Genomic DNA, 19647 nt, shown 5'->3' on the forward strand with positions numbered 1-19647 from the left:
CAGGCACACATCTCATCTCTAAGCACCTTCTCCCTCTCCTAACTGTCTCTCTTTCTCCTTCTCACTCTATCCTTCTGTCTTCCACTCACTCTATGGCTACCCTACCTCTCTCTCTCTCTCTCTCTCTGTCCTCCCCTGACCCCCCACCCTCTATCTCTCTCTGTTCTGGTCATTAATTCCATGCTTATTCAGCTTGACTGATGGAGCAGTACAGTGCTATAATGCTTTGTCAACAAATAAACACCTTAAACACAAACAGAAAACCATCTGGACCCAGTCGTGCAAAACCAACTACACACTGCTCCATCACCAGCCGATATATCTGACCATCTATGACTTTAGAGGACATGTAAAGCAGAGGTCAGACCAATAAATACACTTATGATGTGATTAGGTTTGTGTGAGTATGTGATGTGTGTGAGATGGTAAGCTGTTCAGATGAAGGCTGGAGGGATGACCCTCACAGCAAGACCAATTCTAGACAAGCTGGTCATTCCAGAAAAGTGATTTATGGAATACTGAGGTTTACAATGACACTTATATATTCACTCAAGTCCCTGCAAAAAATACTGCTAAACCGTGTAAGACAAATGTGTGAGGAAAGAGGATGATACGGAAACTCTCAACGGGAATCAGTTCAACATTGCAGCTGGAATTGCTCTGCAATTCAGCCTGAACATGCAAGTGTCTGTTTCAGCGAATAGTGACTCACTGTCAGAAGGAATTCTGATTAAACCAACAAAGCCTCTTACCAGCAACACTTTCTGAGGAGCATTTTTTTCCATTCATAATATAAAATAAAATATAGTTATGTATCTTTTGGGCTTATGTACCTTTGGGACTTTTGGCTATCATTTTGAAATGACAAATTGGGAAACAACTTGTAAACAAAAAATAGCAAGGAAATAAAACAGGAAAATGCTCTGTCTTTTCCCAGGGCTGTGGTCAGTGGGATTTGATCAGTGTTCACTTTCACATTTCCCCACTGCTCCTTCTGCTCTCTGTTCTGTTTCTCAGCAGAATAGCTTGACAACTACACTCTGAAATAATTGTAAACACAGCCAAAAGGAGCCTCCTCAGTGTCTCCTGCTGTGTCACCAGGATTTTTTCTTTAGAAGTTTGAGATTTTGGTTTAAAATGGCTCTTTAATATTGACTTTATCTTAAAAAATATAACAAAATACCCTTCCTCACAATCCTGTAATGTGGGGCAGATATTACTCTCAAATATCAAGTGTTATTTTCAGAGTTATTTTCTTGTTCCAAATCCGTCATGTTCAGCAGCATCTCTGTTCACCGTGAGAGCAGTGGAATGCAGCCAAAGTAAACAGAAATAGTGAAATGGAGTTGACTTCAAGTTGACTTGGAGCATCTGGAATTGAAATTCTTGCCGTCAACTCAGTCTGTGATTTCATCTTGTCTTAGGTTGTGATTGTCGTTTAGAAGTTGTGGTTTCTGTAGTGTGATAGATATGTACTTGTATATATGTAAATACATATTATGTGGCTTCTTGTAGACACGTGTCTGATAGATTGACCAACATTGGAATCCATGGGTTGCAGCTGACGTCACAATACAGAGCTGCCATATTCTCAACACAGCCATTACTCAAACACACAACTCCAATAAAAACTGTGATATTTAAATTGTGTTATTGTTTCTGTCAACACTTCTAGTCCTAGTTTAGACTTTAAAATGAAAGAAATATAAATATGGATCTCTGATCCATTTATCTGTGTCACATTTTAAAACAGAGCTTGTCTGTCTGTGTCAGCCAGTAGAGGAGCTCAAGCGCATCCCAAAGTAGCTTCATACTCCCTAACTAGTGCACAGGACAGATAATAAAACTAATAATACAGACTTTAAATTGACACTAATAATATAGGGAAACTATATTAGGGAAGCTCACTAAAAATTATATTCAAGATCCGCTGCACTATATTGTTGACTACTAAGATATTCCTCTGGCCTATTCTGTCATATCTCAGTGTTTTTTTACAAGTTTTCTCAAGAAAGGGCACTGGAGGCATTTAGTGATGTAAGTGATGTAGGGATCAGGGGTTGAACAAAGCACCACATTCAAATCCACCCAAAGATAATGTGAAGGATCACTGAGACAAGGGAAACTTCTGGTCGCCCACAGATTTGTTATGAACATTTATCCTACTTATGAATTATTACAATTTCGATTTATACTTAAGCAATAATGCACTGAGAATTTGAGCTTTAACATGAGACATTGGCACTGGTGTGCTGCAGTCATAAAAGATCAGTACACCAGTGCCAATATCTCACATTATAGCACAAACCTTAAGTGCATTATTGCAATTATACCACCGTTTATTGCCATTTATTATTATGTTTTAAGGTAAGAACAGAAAAAAACATTTGTTTATTTATCTACCTTCCACAAGGTCAAATATTTAGATAACATTACAAATTCCTTTTTGCCCTTTTTTGATGGAAATAAAATAAAATTAAATAAAAACCTGGCTCAGTTCAAGATTTTGAAACTTGATTCTTTCCAGTGAGCCAGTCTGGGTTTACACCAGTTTTGAACCCTGTACAATAACACTGTGTTATTCATTGTTTTGTGCAATGTGACTGATGATGGGAGCAATGAGGGGTGCCTGAAATTTTGTGACCAATGAGCAATGAGCGCTGTTTGACTTGTGAAATGTGATTGAATGTGAGCTTCTATTGAGGTGTATATGAGAGTAAATGGGATGTTGTAAATGATGTTGAGCCATGGGGTAAAAATTATCAATATTAAATATATTTAATGTGAACTGTTATTCTGAAATATATAAATTGATGTACGAGTGTGAGATCCTTCATGCTGAGATCTGACAACAGAACAGCAGCCAGACTGGAGCAAACATGGCCTAGATAAAGTCTTGACGCCTTTTGGGGGGGGGGGGGGATGTTCAGATGAGTGAAGAGAGGAATTCAGATGTTGCCTCATCTTCTCATGAGCTCACTATGAATATTCATAACACTACGCTAAGTGTCAGTTAGAACTAGACCAGACGAATCAGCCTCAACCCACAGAGAAAAGGAGAACCCAGTTTATTATAATTTTTTTCATGTTATGATGAATAGAGGGAATTCCAAGCACACACTTTTATTACTATGACCTCTGTGACCTCTAATCTTTTCTCTCTCTCTCTCTCTCTCTCTCTCACACACACACACACACACACACTTTTCCCTTTTGCTTCTTTCTTTTCATCAGGCCACTGGGAGAGGATGGAACACATGGCAGGCATACACATGCATGCACACACACACACACACACACACACACACACACACACACACCAGAAGATTGGTTGGCTATCTCACTGCCAAGACACAGAGGGAGAAAGTGAGAAAGAGAAAGATACAGAGAGAAAAAGAGAGTGATTTTCCATCTGTGACCCTGACCTTCAAACAGCAAGAAGCATTTATTGATTAAAATCCACTTTTTAATGAATGTTAATGATGTTTTTAAAGTATTATGCAAAAAATGAGGGCTAATTGAAACAGCATGTTATGGGCTTATCTGTGGTTCCCACTGACTGCAAATCCAAAAAGAGACAGTATTCAAAATATGAATAAAACTGAAAACAAGCATGTTTCATTATTATTCGTTATTATTATTATTTTAAATTATTAAATTTCAGTCAAATAACTGAATTATTTGAAGATCTTTTTTGTGATGCATTGTCATAGTCAGTTCAGCAGGTTTACAGAAAGGACCCAAGTTTAGTTTTCATAACTTAATTAGTTCTCCCATTTAAATTCCATCCCATAGGAATAACACACACTCACACTCACAAAATTGCTACTCCTCCTCAACCAAAATATTCAGTATTCCACAAGCTCCAACTTTTGAGGGAAAAGTGCTCTGCGTGTGGCCTCATCATAATGCAGCTCCGAGATCTTTCAAGCCTTTGCTTCAGTCCCAAAGCACTGAAAAACACGCCAGAGGCTAATACAGCACAGGCAGGAACTTTGGGCTAAAAAGAGAAAATGGTCCAAAATGGTGTTCCAAGGTTTTGTATCTCAGTTTTCCATGTTTAAGGATAATTTGAAATTAGCCACTCTTAATATTACAATTCAAATTCAATGTCAAACAGGCCAATACAAACTATTTAAAGCTAAATAGGAAATTATATGACTCTGGTGTTGAATAGTCAGTGAGCAACGAAATGTGTTTCAAAGCTTGTGACTCTGGTGTTGTGCTGTGAGTGAACAATGAGGGATGTTTTAAATTATGTAACTCCAGTGGCGAGCTGCTAATAAGCAATGAGGAATGTTCAAAATGTTATGAGTCTGGCGCTGAGCTGCTAGCAAGCAATGAGGGATGTTTTAAAAGCTGTTACTCGTATTGAGAAGATAGTAATCAATGAGTTCGAGTTTTGAAGGTTGTATCTCAAGCACTGAGCTGCTAGTGAGCAATGATGGCTGTATTAAATGATGTAACACTGGTGTTGAACTGCTACCGAGCAATGAATGGTGTGTTAAACATTGTGGAGCTGCTAGTGAGCAATGAGGGCTGTTTTAAATCATGAGACTCCAGCACTGAAGTGCTATGGCGCTAAGCTATTATCGAGCATGACGGGTATATGAATTGTTGTGACTCTGGCATTGAGCTGCTAGTGAGCAACAATAGGGCATGCTGTGACTTCTTGCCTTTTCATGTAGATGGAGCTGTTTTCAAATGCCCGATTAATGGATTAATGGAATACCTGTTAAAGGGGACAGATTATACCATTTTTTAATGGAAGGTCTGTGATGCTCTTTGGTCAAAACACAACAAGGATCAAATCCCTCAGTAGTGTTCTCTGAATTCATATTCAGAATGGCAGGTTTCTCCGCCTGTTCCCTTTAATGAAAATGAGCCACAGCTCAATTAAGTGTGAGAGCCCAGGATTGAGGACCAAGGAGAAGCAGAATCTCTGTTTTTTAAGCTGTATTCAGTCAGCTGTATTTAATCAGTTGTCCTATTTCTCCATGGTGATTGTGTGCTAATGCACTGAATATCTTGATATATCTACAGTGTTTTTACTTGTTTCTTAACAATGGAACATATGACTTAAATATAACAATGTGTTAACTCTTAAAAACCTGACATCATTTGCAGCGTGGTCTAGGAAATTATGGTGTATGTACACAAGTGTGCACTAACGTAGACTGACATTACGTCCACTTACATTAACTGAGCATGCTCTCTACTGCAGGTGAGTCGCCACTGTGTTACAGCGGTAACTAACAGAAAGTGACACAGCTGGAACTCTTTGGGCATGACTCGGCAGAAAGTGTGGTGGCTTGTGGCTCATGCTCAGCAACATTAGTAATGTTGAACAAAGTTGACTGGAGGTTAAATCCTTAGTGAGTCTGGGAAAACTGTTGTCAAAAATGTCTGGACACCTGCTTTTTCAAAATTTCTTCCAAAACTACCAAAGACTGAGTTTGTCCCATTTTGCTACCATAACAGCTACTATTCTTCAGGGAAGGCTTTACTCTAAATCAGTGGTTACCGATATTTTATGTATAAGATCACCTTCTGAAATGTGAACAATTGAAAGATCTACCAGCATAAATGCCAGGTTTAGTCTACCCAAAATAACAAAGTTGTTTATATCCCAATAGCCTACAATAACATAAAATGAAAGTGTTTGATTACTTCATTAATGTACAACTGAGTGCTGGCTGTGTTGCAACTCAGTGCCACAGTAGCTCAGAATGGGGTGAAAGTGGAAAACAGTATGCAGAGCAACAGAGGGACTACAGTCTTTAATTGTAGACAAAGTGCTCCTGTATGGTCAGTGGAGCTGAGAAAATGAATGGCGTCTGGACTTGGAAGTAGGTTTATTTATAACATTTGGAAGGAACTGATTGACATTTAAAAATATTGTTCATCATTTTAAAATTAAATTAATGTAAATGAAGTGCACTCCGCTTAAAAATGAGGTCCAAGAGATTCATGCTAAGTCAGCAGTAGCGCCAAGCTTCTACCTGAGGTAAATGCCATTTACCATTGACATTTATAGTGTGTGGTAACACAGGTGAATGGCGTAATGAAGACTGAGAGGAAGGTTACTAACTCCATTGACCCCTGAACCACCCTCCCACTAACCCACTGTAACAGTAAAGTCTCAAATTAGCATTCATTGCTAAATCTCAGGTTTAAGGCAGTCTGCTAAAACTGGAGGCTGCAGGCATTTTGCTGTGCTGAGTAATAAAATTAGCCTGCTGCTGTTTCAGCAGAATTTATGGAGTTCAACCTTGTACAAAGTCTCGTCTTTAAGCCGGAGTTTCAGGAAAATTGAGATTTTTTAGGTCATTGGCTGCAGTTCAAAGTCATACTGCCCCCTGCTGTTTAGCCATAGATAGTGGCAGAGCTATTCATGCTTCAAACAAGGGTCACCATATTTTTATAGTGTTCATTTAGGATGTAATTGTAATTCAGGTAATTTGCCAAGTTGTAGGACCATGGTAGGATGTGTATGTGTGTGTGTGTGTGAATGAAGAGAGGGAGAGAGATATTAGGGTGGAGTTAAATATCTGTAAATATCTGTATGCTGAATGCTGAATGTATGTTAGCTTTAGAAACAAATGGTTTGAAATCGTTAAGGAATCTCCCGACATTTTACACAATTTAGAAATTCCGGCCAGACTTGAATTTTAACAGCCAAAAAGAAGATATGTCTGGGGAAAATATAATATGTTTCCCATCCAAGTGTTTTAGTAGCTGCAATGGCATTGTGTTTGCTGCAGTTTGAAAAGACACTTCGGCTGGCTTCCATTTTCAGAGGAAGCATTTCATCGCTATCCAAAGAAAAACATGCTGGGGCAGCCATGGCCTTGAGGTTAGAGGCTGGAGGGTCACTGGTTCAATTCCCACGACCAGCAGGAAAAAATTCATTCACAGCCTAAGTGTCCTTGAGCAAGGCTCCCAAGCCCACAAACTGCTTCCCTGGTGCCAGAGGTGGAATCGGCTGCACCGATTGTGTGTTTGTTCACTGCCCTTAGTGTGTGTGAAGATTTTCTCACTAGTGTGTGTTTGTGTGTTCACAGGCATGGATGAGTTAAATTCAGAAAGGGGACCAATAAAAAAAAAAAAAAAAATAGGTGACTCTTCTCTAAAATAGTAACTTTATAGGAGAAGGAAAAAAAACCTTTGAATGTAAAACAATAATAAATATTTTATTCCAAGTGAAATTCAAATGATGTAGAAAATGTAAAGCTTCTTTGTATAAAGTCCTGGATTCTCGTACACGTCATACAGGCAATTTTTTTTCATTGTGGTAATAGTGAGTAAGGCCTTGAAGCTAATTTGCAGAATGCACTCCTGCCTGGAAAATGAAACATGCAATTTCACAACAGTTTTGACAATCTACATCTTCTCCAAATCCAGTCATTGAGAGCTGTAATGAAAAATACATGCTGTTTTTCCTAAAAGAGCAGATTTCTATGTCTCTGAGTGGGTTCAGATGTTTTAAAGTGGGTTAGAGACCTGTCGGCGTGGAGGGGTGCTTCAGAAGCGGCTCTGCCACTGAGGATAACATCTCAGCTGAATAATGCAGCTCCAGCGCCTTGAGGTCAGACTAGCCGGCTGCTGCTGCTGCCAGCTTTCATTTCTCCAGTCAAACACCTGCTCTAAGACATGAAATACACTTTTGACTCCATATTGCAAGTGATCTGAACATTACAATGGGCACCAGTGTATCAACACTGTCCAGTGAAAATCATCTCCCAACACTAATCCTTCTGAACAATCAATGAAAGTAAATGTAAAAATATTTTATTCCATTCAGTATTTGAGCATTTCTATTGGTCCATTCATCATGAAATTTGCACACAATGGGAAGGACAGCAACTGTGTTCAAATGATAACCTAAATAAACTAAAAATGGACATAAACGGAGATACATGTTTGTAACTGGACAGCAACTATATGAATTTAAAACATAATTTAAATATGTGGATTGCCTGCCCTTACCAAGAAAAAAAAAGTAAATTAAAGTATTTTTTGACAAGGACACTTTACGTAGTAAATATACTAATATCAGTGTACTAGTAGCATGCATTTAAGTGTACTATTTCAATATTTTTTTACAGAGTGCGTCCAGTGATTCCAGGTAGGCTCTTTACCCTCTGCGACCCAAAGTGGATAAGCAGTTACAGAGAATGTATGTATGTATTTCAGTATTTCTTGGGACAACATTAGCTCACTATTTAATTTATTAAATTATTATTTAAGTATACTTTAGGTGTAAGAGTAATGTACATCTGAGTTTCATTTTATGCTTCAACTATACCAAACCAGAATATAAGTATAATTTACTAGTTCTAGCTCAAAGATGACATTCACAATATTAATCAAAAACAACTTTGATTAATTCAGTCTGCTTACGTGCTTGAAACTGGTGTAATGTTTATATGAAGCCCAGCTTTGCTTTAGAAAACAAAGACAAGTTTTAGACCATGGAGAGAACTCCAAACACTGAAAAGCATGAACCGAAATGAGGATATTGTTCTATTCCTGCTCCATAGGTGAGTAATAAAGACTTATTTGTGCAGTTTCTGAGTACTTACGGTGGAATGTCTCCAAAAGTGCTACAAAACTAAACAACTTGAGTCACAAATGAGTTTCTGTGGTAATTCAAACAGCGAATAAAAACTTACAGAGAAGTTCAACTTCAGCCATTACACACAAGTTATTTTTTTCTCCTCAAACATAACATTCCATCTTAAAATACGCAGAGATTCTTAAAGCAAACAAACCAGAAAGAACAGCATTTCCCCACAATCGCACATGCCCCCTTTAACTGTAATGGATTATAATATGAATTTAGTCTGTTAGAGTACTCTCAAACCTAACCTGGCATGATGATAAAAATGTATATATTTTACTAAGAATATTCCCATTATTCGTAAACTGTCTAATGTGAATATCTTGCAACCCTGAGTAAAAAAGCAGCCTTAAAACTTTGCTTAACACTAAGCGTAGACTTAACCCTAATCCTAAACCTGTATAATGATATCACTGACAAGAACATTTTTGGTAAATAAGTTTTGAATTAATGCAACGAAACAGCAACAACTAAATTATGATCAAGCAAAGTGTCTTTCAATGCTTTAGACAAAACATTGAAGAATATTGTGAATAAAATCTGTGTACATTAGATTTTGTTCCACCCATGTGCTATTTATTCAAAGCTATTCCACAAACTACAAGTGAAATATATGTAAGCTTTATGTATAACGTAAGAATACTTATACATTTCTTAAGTGTATCTTAATATTTTAATATTTAATATTAAATAAATATTAATATTACAGTGGCACAACAGATAGCGTCAATGTCACACAGTTCCAGGGTCCTTGGGTTGTTGGTTCGAGCCCCGCTGCTGACTGTCTGTGAGGAGTTTGGTGTGTTCTCCCCGTGTCCGCGTGGGTTTCCTCTGGGTGCTCAGGTTTCCTCCAACAGAAAATTGTCAAAATTGTCCATAGGTGTGAGTGTGGGAGTGAATGTGTGTGTGTGTTAATCTGTAAAGGATTGGTGCCCCCTCCAGGGTGTGTTCCAGCCTTGCACTTAGTGATTCCGGGTAGGCTCTGCTAGTTCAGAAATAGATCTGTGGCCATCTTTTGAAGCTCCACAAAGTGTAATATCTCCATATTAGAGTCCATCTGCAACATCTGCCTACCGTCCAAAACAAACACATGGCAGTAATGCTGATCAGTTGTGTTCTATACTGCCTGCTGTATAAATACAAAACAATTCAACCATCTTCTGTAATGGGTTGAATCATTCTGTTCAGGGTTGCCGTGGCTCTGGAGCTTACCTGGAATCACTGGGCACAAGGAACACACCCAATCCATAACAGGGCATCACGCACTCACCAAGTCACTCCCACATTGAAACTCACAGACAGTTTCACATTGCCAATCCACTAACCAATCCACCTGTATTTTTTGGACTGTGGGAGGAAACCCAAACAGACACAGGGAGAACACACCAACAAACCCAAGGAACCCCACATTTTGCACACGCCCGTTACATATTCAGTCTGAAATTGATGCAAGTAGCCTTTAGATGTTTATGTCGGCTTTAGTCTTTTGTCATAAAATAGTGCCTCGTGTCCTAGAGTGAAGGATTACCAGAAATTTATATTTTTTTGTCTTTAATGCAAGTTTTTCAAGTAACTCAAGTTAAATGCAACCCAACAAACAGGTTAATAATAAATAATGGTCATATGAGAACCAAATAGTTATTTACAGATGAAATACAATAAAAGAAACACAAAAATACTTTAATACAAATGACACAGGATTAAGGACCAAGGCATTCACAGACAATACCTATTTTCCCAAAAGAAAAAAATATATATATTTTCACCTGAATAACATTCTGTTTACATGTTCAAAATCATAGTACACATCATTTTCTAAATGCTACAGTGTTTAGGATCTGACCCCAATTAAAAAACTCTTTTAACCAATATGAATCAGTCAGGCACAGCTATTGTTAGCTTTCCAACCAATCCTGTTGGGAAATATGGCTAAGAAAAATACGACCCTACAGCAGAACTGTGTAAACGAATAGTTAAACCACACATGACTACATTCCTAGTGTATTGCTAACATACTGGATGGCATGACTGTTGATTTAAATGCTGCGAGGTTGTATGGTTATGTATTAATGATATGTATATTAGAAGAAAACTGCACTGAAATGGAGGAAGCTTCATAGTTAGCACAGCTAGCATAGTTATCCATTCAGGTTCTGACCAGTGTGAAACACAAAAGTCTCTTTGTGCTCTTCTCTTCTTGAAAAAAAGAATGACAAGTCACTCCAGACCTTGTCCAGATGGGTGGCAGAAAATCCAATATGGCGGCACCATTGTGTTTGTAGACTGGCATAAGAAAGAGTCTTGAGTTGAGCAGGACATGCTTCTCTAGATAAACAGGACTGATGTAGGGTTAGTTCTTCAAATGTCCATAAAAGCATATTTACTAAAGGGACATTTTAGAATGTAGATGTCCTCCATCAATCAGAAGATGGAGGTAATTTTGTTCCTATTTGGGAACGATTAGAAGTTTTTTATCAGAGCTTTTTTATAGTAACTTAATAATAATGTACTAAACTCATTCATGTCTCAAAATAAATCCAAATATTTGCCAAATTATTAGACATATCAAGTCCATCTCCTTTAGCTAGGACTCCCACATTCCACACAATGCCACCAATTTTGAAGGGTGAAAACAAGCACACGTTTCCTCCAAGACTTATGAAATCGACGACTACTTCTTTTATAGGAAATTGTCAACTATCTAGACCTTTAACATCAGCTGAGATCAGGTGACATTGGCTAACAGTGTGCTTGAGTGATGTGGGGAGAAAGGGGCCAATCCACCCACCTAGAGTGCAAAGTCAATTGTGCTGTCTTGAAAACCTGGCCTTGATGGATGAGGAATCACCAAGGATCGAATTGAGAAAACATTTAAATAAAGATTTAGAAAAAGTCTCAACAACTAAAAACAATATCAACATTTCCAGCATTTTCTGTTTCTACACTTTATATTTATTACAACTTCTATTATTTTTGGTAAATTTGTGTTTTTTTTAAAACATTTTCTGTTTCCCATGATCCAAGCAATCCCAAACACATTCAGTGATGTTAAAGTTGGGGGTTTTGCTCATTTTTTTTGACAGCAAATTCCATGCTTAATTTGCAGATTTTCTACTTTTATGTTTATATCATCTTATCAGCAACTACTTCTTCATAGTGCCACATCCTTACAGGCCCATAATGCTGTCTTTTTGGAGGTGGACCCTAGCATGTTTTTTTTTAGATATAACCCAGTATTGGATCTTAATGGGTTTTTTTTTAAGTTTTATGTGGTTGTATGTAGTCTCCGTAACTTTTAAAACCAGTTTTGGAAACTCCTGTGACCTTCCCCTTCCCTATAGATGTGAGGAGGGTGTGATAACAGATTCATTATGGGGTGTTTATACATTGTTGGTGTTTGTGGTTAATGAGGTTTGTGGGTTGGATATTTTAAGGGTAGGGAATGGATTTACAATACAATTTGGAAACAATTTTTGAGGTTTATAATTTGGACTGGTACAGAATTTTTGGGCTGTGGGGATAATTCAGTTTGGAATGGAATTTGTAAATATTTTGAGTGTGTTGTTAATGAGGTGTGGTTATGAAATGTATATTGGGACTAGAAAATTTTACAACACCAGTTGTAAAATAGCGCCCTATAAATCGGACTGAATTGAATTAAACTGAACTGAATTGAATTATTTGGGGTGTATTATTAAGGATTGCAATGAGGTTGGTGTAGTTTTTGAGGTGTGTAGTTAAAGAGGGTTTTAATGGGATTGAATTTAAAATATTGTAGTGCATGGTTAATAAGATTTTATAAAATTTTGAAGCATGTAGTTAATGAAGTTAACTTTGGTGTGGTTATATTTTTTGGAAGTTGTTTGTAATGAGGCTTATATTGGAGCAGGTTTAATTTTTGTTAGCTGTTTGTTAATGAGGTATATATTGGGGTTGAAAATTTTGAGTTGTGTCTTCAATTAGTTTTTTAATTTACTGCGTGTACAATTTTGAGTCATGATTTTAAAAATCTATATAATAGTACTTATATAAATTTTTTTAGCCTTTTGGTTAATGAGGTTTCTGTTGGGTTGAGTATAATTTGTTGGGCTCTTTTGTTAATGAGGTTTATATTAAGGTTGATATAATATTTTGTGTGTGTAGTAAATAAGATTAATAATGGGGCAGATATACATTTTTGGAGTGTGTGGTTAATGAGGTTTATAATGAGGTTGAAATACGTTTTTGAGGTGTGTGGTTAATGAGGTTTCTGTTTGGGTGAGTATAATTTGTTGGGCTATTTTTTTAATGAGATTTATAATGTGGTTGATATAAATATTTGAGGTGTGGTTAATGAGGTTTCTGTCGAGGTGGGTTTTTGGGCTATTTTGTTAATGTGGTTTATAATGGGGCTGATATAGGTCTTTGGAGTGAGGGGTAATGAGGTTTTACAAGGGGTTTACATATTTTGGAGGTATATTTTTTTAAGAAGCAGTGCTGAGGTACATCTTTAGGGCTGGAGTGAAGATGAGGATGGTGCCGAGCACAGAGACAGTGAGGAAGGCCCACAGGAAGATCCGGTCCAGAACCTGAGCCACAAACTTCCAGTCCTGAACCACCTGAAAATACACATACAGGGATATATTAAATACAGTTTCTTATATGCTATGTGTATAAAAATACGGATGGAAAACTGATTAAATAAAATAAAATTATAAAAAAACTGATTAATAAATACATTAATATTCATGAATACACTACTGGTTCTAAAACTAGTCATTTTATTTAATTTTATAGCTTCACAGGGGAATAAAAATATTCCTCAACATTAAAAAGTTTTTTTTTAAGTATTTCTATTTGTTCGTTCATCATGAAATTTTAACATATACAAAATGAGAAATGACAAAAATGATGATACAAGGTTTAGTTGACTATTCTTACTGTGTATTTATGTAATAAAAGTAGAAAATCAGACATGTTGGGTGTTTGAAGTTAATGTAGCTAAGAAATAATTGAGCCCTACAACCAATAAGCAATGTGCAAACTGCACACTAAATTACATACACACACACTACAGTAGACTTGCTAATGTGGTTTCTTGCCTTCTATGCCATAATATAATACAATAACATGGACAAGATTTCAGTTCCAGTTAAAGACGGTAGTAGATGCTTTTGTCATACAATGTCAGAAATATTCTTCACTGAAGACTCAAGTATGCGTATGACTATTTATAATGCAAAACTTGAACTTAGAGCCATGCTAAATAGTTGACTTAGCGTCCATTCATTTTTAGCTAGATTAGCTTAGTAGCTCCAGAACAAATCTAAAAAATAATCACTTTTGTTTTGATGGTTAAAACCTGCTAATCTGTGGTGTTTTTTAAATTGTTTGTAAGCTACAATAGCTTAGTACAGGGGTGTCCAAACTTTTTTCAAAGGGGGCCGAACTGGATCATATCAAAATTCTTAAGGGGAAGTCTCTCTTTTCAAATATATTATACATAAATGATTTATAACAGTGAATTCAAAATATGAAAAACACAAATTTACAAAACAGTTTATATTCATTAACTACTGAATTTCACTTTAGAGCATTAACTGCTGCAGGATATCAAAGTACAGAAGTGTATTGCTGCCACACACTATAAAAAAAATGATGATCTCGAAAATTATATCTCGTAATTATGTCATAAGTATCTCGTTATTGTAAAATATTATGAGATAACTTCTTGTAATTATGAGATAAGTATCTCTTTTTATGAGATTTGTTTGTCTCTATTCTGTCGGTAATACCAATACTGTTCCGACACGAGCCACTGGGCCGTGGTTTCACCGGGTCACACCTCAGTGACCAGTGATGAACCGTTGGTCTAATTATGTCTAGTTCGACATCCATGTAATGTTTTTATGTGTTTGGGTTTATTTTCCAGTAAAGTGGCCTAATTATTGCGCCTCTTTCACACACTGATAACTAAGCAGTGGCTTATTTGAGCACTGTGAGCACCAGCTCCATGCAGCGGGTTGGTTTTTCCCCAACTCACAGCGCTCCTCTGTGTTCAAAAGAGCTCTGAATCTTTACAATTTAAAGCTGTGACTGACAAGTCATTTAGGCTCTTCTTACATGAAGCAAATGAGTTTGACTTTGACCATGAGCTCATCTGGTGATCTGAAGCCACACATAATCATCATTGACAAGTGAAGAGGAAGTTTTTTCTTATTATGCCCCAAAATCTGGAATAAACTTCCAGAATATCTACACAGTAAATTTATCAGTGTTAAATCAACACTATTAGTGTTAAATTAAACCCCGTTAGTGTAATAATTTAACACTCTCAGTGTTAAACTAACACTAAACACTTTAACTTTAGTGGTGAAACCAACCCGGTGCACTGAGCTGGTGCTTACAGCACTCAAATGAGTCGCTGCTTAGTTATCAGTGTGTGAAAGAGGCGCGGCTATTAGGCCACTGGAAAATAAGCCTAAATACATAAAACATTAAATGCACTTCGAACTAGACACAATTGGACCAAAGGATCATCGCTGGTCACTGAAGCCACAGCTCAGTGGCTCTTGGGTCGGAACAAATTGGTATTACAGAGAGAATGAAGATGGATAAATCTCATGAAAACGAGATACATATCTCATAATTGCAAAAAATGCTTATCTCATAATAAAGTTTTTTGTTGTGTGTGGTAGTTATACACTTCCATACAAAACAATGTAAAATCCAACATTTTACTGCAAAAATATTTCCCTCTCGTGTATTCGCAGGTTTTCACTGTCAACTTTGCGATTTATTTGCTGCAGCCATCACCAGATGTCATTCTGTGAACTACTTTGCTGGCCCAGAGAAATGAATGGCATTTAAGTTTAGCTTAGTTCACTAACACACTGGTGCAATATCCTATACATTATAATATTATTATTTTACATATTATAATACTATAGTAGTGCACTGCTGCCATCGTCAGGTGAAAGAAAAAACTGCAACACTAATGCCCACTAATGATATATTCTTAAAAATGAAGCCGCAAGCCAATTAAAATCTTACAAGCGGCCGCATTTGGCCTAAGAGCCGGACTTTGGACACCACTGGCTTGACCATGCTAGACCATGTCTAAAGAAACACCCATGTCTTGATTGTTAGAACCAGGCTAATTAGTGGGGTTAGCCTCCATTGTTTGTTAGCTGCATTAGCTTATAAACTCCAGAGCAAATCAAAAGAAGCACCTTTGTTTTGGCTGTTAGAGCCATGCTAATTAGTGGCGTTAGCCTCAATTATTTGTTAGCTACATTAACTTAGAAGCTCCAGAGCAGATCTAAAGAAGCACCTTTGTTTTGGCTGTTAGAACCATGCTAATTAGTGGGGTTACCCTCAATTATTTGTTAGCTACAATAACCTAGAAGCTCCAGAGCAGATCTGGTTGTTTTACTACACTTTGATTTACAGAGAAATGTCTGTAAGTTATATTTTCACAGCTACCTCTCTGATGAAGTGCTCTTTCCTGATGTGTCTAGATATATAGCGAACTGAGCTTGTAGCTTTTTCCAGCATGTTCATCCAGGCCTGGTTCTCATCCTCTTTCACTCCAAGACCTCCTGCACTTCTCTGCTGCCCCCTCTTCATTCCTCGCTTCAGCTCAGGGCTGCGCAACTCCATGTCTGGGTACCTGTAGCGATCAGTGTGTCCATGCATGCACAGCAGCCTGGGCAGACGCTGCAGGAACAGGCTCTTTACCCACGGTGCCATGGGGTGGTAAGTTGCAGAGGAGCGGTGGTGCACATTGATGACAAAGACGGTTACGATGATAGAGAAGGTGACGAAAATCATGATGAATAACAGGTACTCTCCGATCAATGGGATGACCTTTAGGGGTGGATGAGAAAAAATTATAGTTATTATATTTTGAGAACAACAATAATAAAAACCAGACAATTTAATTCACAGTAATTATACAAAATATCTAATGTAGGTTCTATGGTTTTCAAGTTGGTTGCCAGGAGATTACTAGATGGTTGTTACATTACAAAAAGTACTGTCAAAATTAACATATCATATGTGGGAATATAACACTTTTTTTTCAAACACTGATTAATCACTTTAACAAATTTGGCCTTCCACACATAATCCATGCTTTGTAGAACCTGTTGAGCATTAGCAATTTTTCCACGAATGTAACACACAGCGTCACTACTTTAGAGTTTAGAATGTAGTTTGCATTTTCATTATACTAAAATATTAATTAAATATCATAACTAACTCAGTCTTACATTTCCTCTCTCTCTCTTTCTCTTTTCAGTTTGAGCCACAAGCTGTGCTGTAGCATTCATTTTGTCCATTAAAGCTTATGTTTTCCTCTCGCCATTTTGTCATACACGACACAAAAATATATGTAGTATTTTAACTTTATTGTTTTTCAATCAATAGACACTACTAGTATAAATATAATTCCATTGTGTTGACCTTACATTGATTTATTTTACATTTATTTATTCAATGATAAAAGCTTCCTTCGTACCAAGGACATTGTGATCAATCAAGATAAATTGCAGCAAACTGTATGATTATGTAGTTACTTTTATTTTTTTTATTGATCGATAGCACTATTATGATATTTCGGTTTCTATGCAGTTTCTATCTTCAGTTGCTATGTGGTTGCTATGGTATCTTGTGTGGTTGCTAGTGTGTTGGTAGCCATCTGCTGTTGGATGTTGAACAATGGCAAAACTGTGGAACAAGTTAGTGGATAAACATGACGTTTGGAAGTACATAAATTGGATAGAGTAATCCGTTCCATCCCTACCTTGGAGGAGGAAGGGATGATCTCCTCAATGACCAGCAAGAAGACTGTGAGTGAGACAAGTACGGAAGTAGACAGCGATAACTTCTCTCCTTCGTCTGAGGGCAGGTAGAAGACCAAGACGGTCAGGAATGACAGACCCAGGCATGGGATGATGAGGAACAGCGTGTAGAACAGGGGGAGGCGTTTCATGATGAAGGAGTAGGTGACGAAGGGATAGGAGTAGATGCCATCTCTGCGGCTGCCCCGCCGACCAGTGGCATCAAGGATCTCCCACTCTCCATTATCAAAGAAGTCCTTACGGTCCACGTGGGGATCTACTAGGGTCAGGTCCACCATGGTCCCATCGTAGGTCCAGGAGCCGAATTTCATGGAGCAGTTCTGCCGGTCAAATGGGAAGAAGGTCACGTCCATGGTGCAGGATGACTTGTAGCTGGCAGGAGGTGTCCATGTGATGGTGCCGTCATACTTCACGATGGCTTTGGTCATCAGGGAACCTTCAAAGCGTCCATCAGCACTGATGGAGATTGAACAAAAAAGTCCTGTCAAAGGTGTGGGGGCACTTAGGCTACATTCACATAGCAGGTAAAATTGGCCCAAATCTAATTTTTTGATCAAATCTGCTTTTTTGTTCTGCTATTCACAGTCTACTTAATGGGACCTATGTCTGACATCAGATTAGAGATCACTCTCTAAACTGACACACATGCACAAAAGCATGATGCCTTAGACATGCGAAACATACTTCACACAAGGATGCGAATGTAGGCTTTTGAGTTATGTACTCTTGGATTTCACAAGTATTTTAAATATTTGTCACGAGGCATTTCATCAAGCAACGCAAGCACAAACTGCATTCTGAGCATTGCTGCAAGGGGTGCTACAATGAGAGTCAAGTTGTCTAGTCAACTATCATGGCAGACCAGCTCTTTGGAGTCACTCGTAGCATTGGTTCCTCATATAAATTCCACCGAGAATGATTCAGAGGCGCATACTTCTACTAAGTATTTTCTTTTATCGCCTATGCAACACTCCTCTACTTTAGATATGTTTAACCCTATCCTGTTTACAGACACTATGATTTGTTCTCTATTGCTCCTCTGAATACTACTTTGCATCCTTAAATGTTTCTGCCCTTTGATTCAAAAGTCCATCTGTTCCATCCAAAGCACATTTGTTTTTGAAAGGAATGGAACAGGTGTTTACTGTACAGCACTGTATCAAAAAATTACCCTTTATTTTTCAAATGAGTTCTGTGTTAAAAACAGAATATAAATAAAAGTCATAAAAGACTATTAATACATGAACTTATGTTTCATTCATTCTAAACACAAAGTTGCAAGGTCTCCAGTGAAAAAACCAACATAAGGAGTTTAATATTTCCATTATCAACATTAAGCAACCTTCATACTGACAGGAATAATATAAAATTAATAAAGAACTACTAAGAAATAAGTTTTTCTTGTGTTTGTTTTATAAAAAATGCTAAATTTCCACTAGTTTTAATTTGACAAGAATGTGTGACAGGAAGGATTTGTGGATTAAGAAGTTTCACACATTTTTTGTTTCGCGATATTTTGTACAAAGGATTTTGTGTGGTGTAATCCAAACTTAAAACACTATAAAATGGTCAAACCATGAAAAACTACAAAACATTGGTAGGTGCAGATGTACTTAAAGGAATACAATGTAGGAATGGGCTTTTTTGTTTCCTGAGCACCCCCTACCTACTGCTGAATGCAATTCACGTTTACAGTACTGTGGTGAAATCAAGCCTCACACCCATCTATCTTCACACAAACACCAAGTGATATTTACCTAAGTCGTGAATGGCTCTCAAGGCTTCAGCTGATGTTGAGACTGGGGAATGTGTGTAATGGAATAAAATGATGTTGACTCATAATATACCATCATTGGACTGTGTTATTATAAACATAAATTGTAACTCTGGTGGTACTCTAGCCGTTATAACAACAGCAACCGACAGATAAGAATTTAATCGATGTCCAAACGCTAAAAAGTGAGCTACCACTCGCCCTCGTTCTTCAGTAATAACCAGTTCTCTCAAAAACCTGATTATAACACTGGGTTCCACTGACCCAAAGTGTAACTCTAGCTATTTAATCCACACAGCAATCGGAGAAAAGCACTTATTACCAGAATCAGTGTCTAACGCGAAAAAGTGTGCTACTCCAGCTAAAATTAGCAGGCATAAACCCTGGCTCGCTGCTGAGTAACTCTC

At 37.4% G+C, this 19647-nt stretch overlaps 1 protein-coding gene across 1 annotated transcript in view; it reads right to left on the reverse strand.

Moving 5' to 3' along the window:
• Positions 1–9341: 9341 nt before the first annotated feature.
• The window catches only part of chrnb3a (cholinergic receptor nicotinic beta 3 subunit a), a 29768-nt gene continuing 19462 nt past the window's right edge, over positions 9342–19647 (reverse strand). Inside the window, exons 5-7 of the mRNA XM_066659948.1 lie at positions 17409–17922; positions 16088–16471; positions 9342–13221 (exon numbers count right to left, since the gene is read on the reverse strand). Coding sequence (XP_066516045.1) covers positions 13087–13221; positions 16088–16471; positions 17409–17922 — 1033 coding nt within the window. The 3' untranslated portion in view covers positions 9342–13086. The remainder of the gene's footprint in view (positions 13222–16087; positions 16472–17408; positions 17923–19647) is intronic.

Source organism: Hoplias malabaricus, chromosome 2 (assembly GCF_029633855.1).
Source record: "Hoplias malabaricus isolate fHopMal1 chromosome 2, fHopMal1.hap1, whole genome shotgun sequence".
Classification (NCBI taxonomy): Eukaryota; Metazoa; Chordata; class Actinopteri; order Characiformes; family Erythrinidae; genus Hoplias; species Hoplias malabaricus.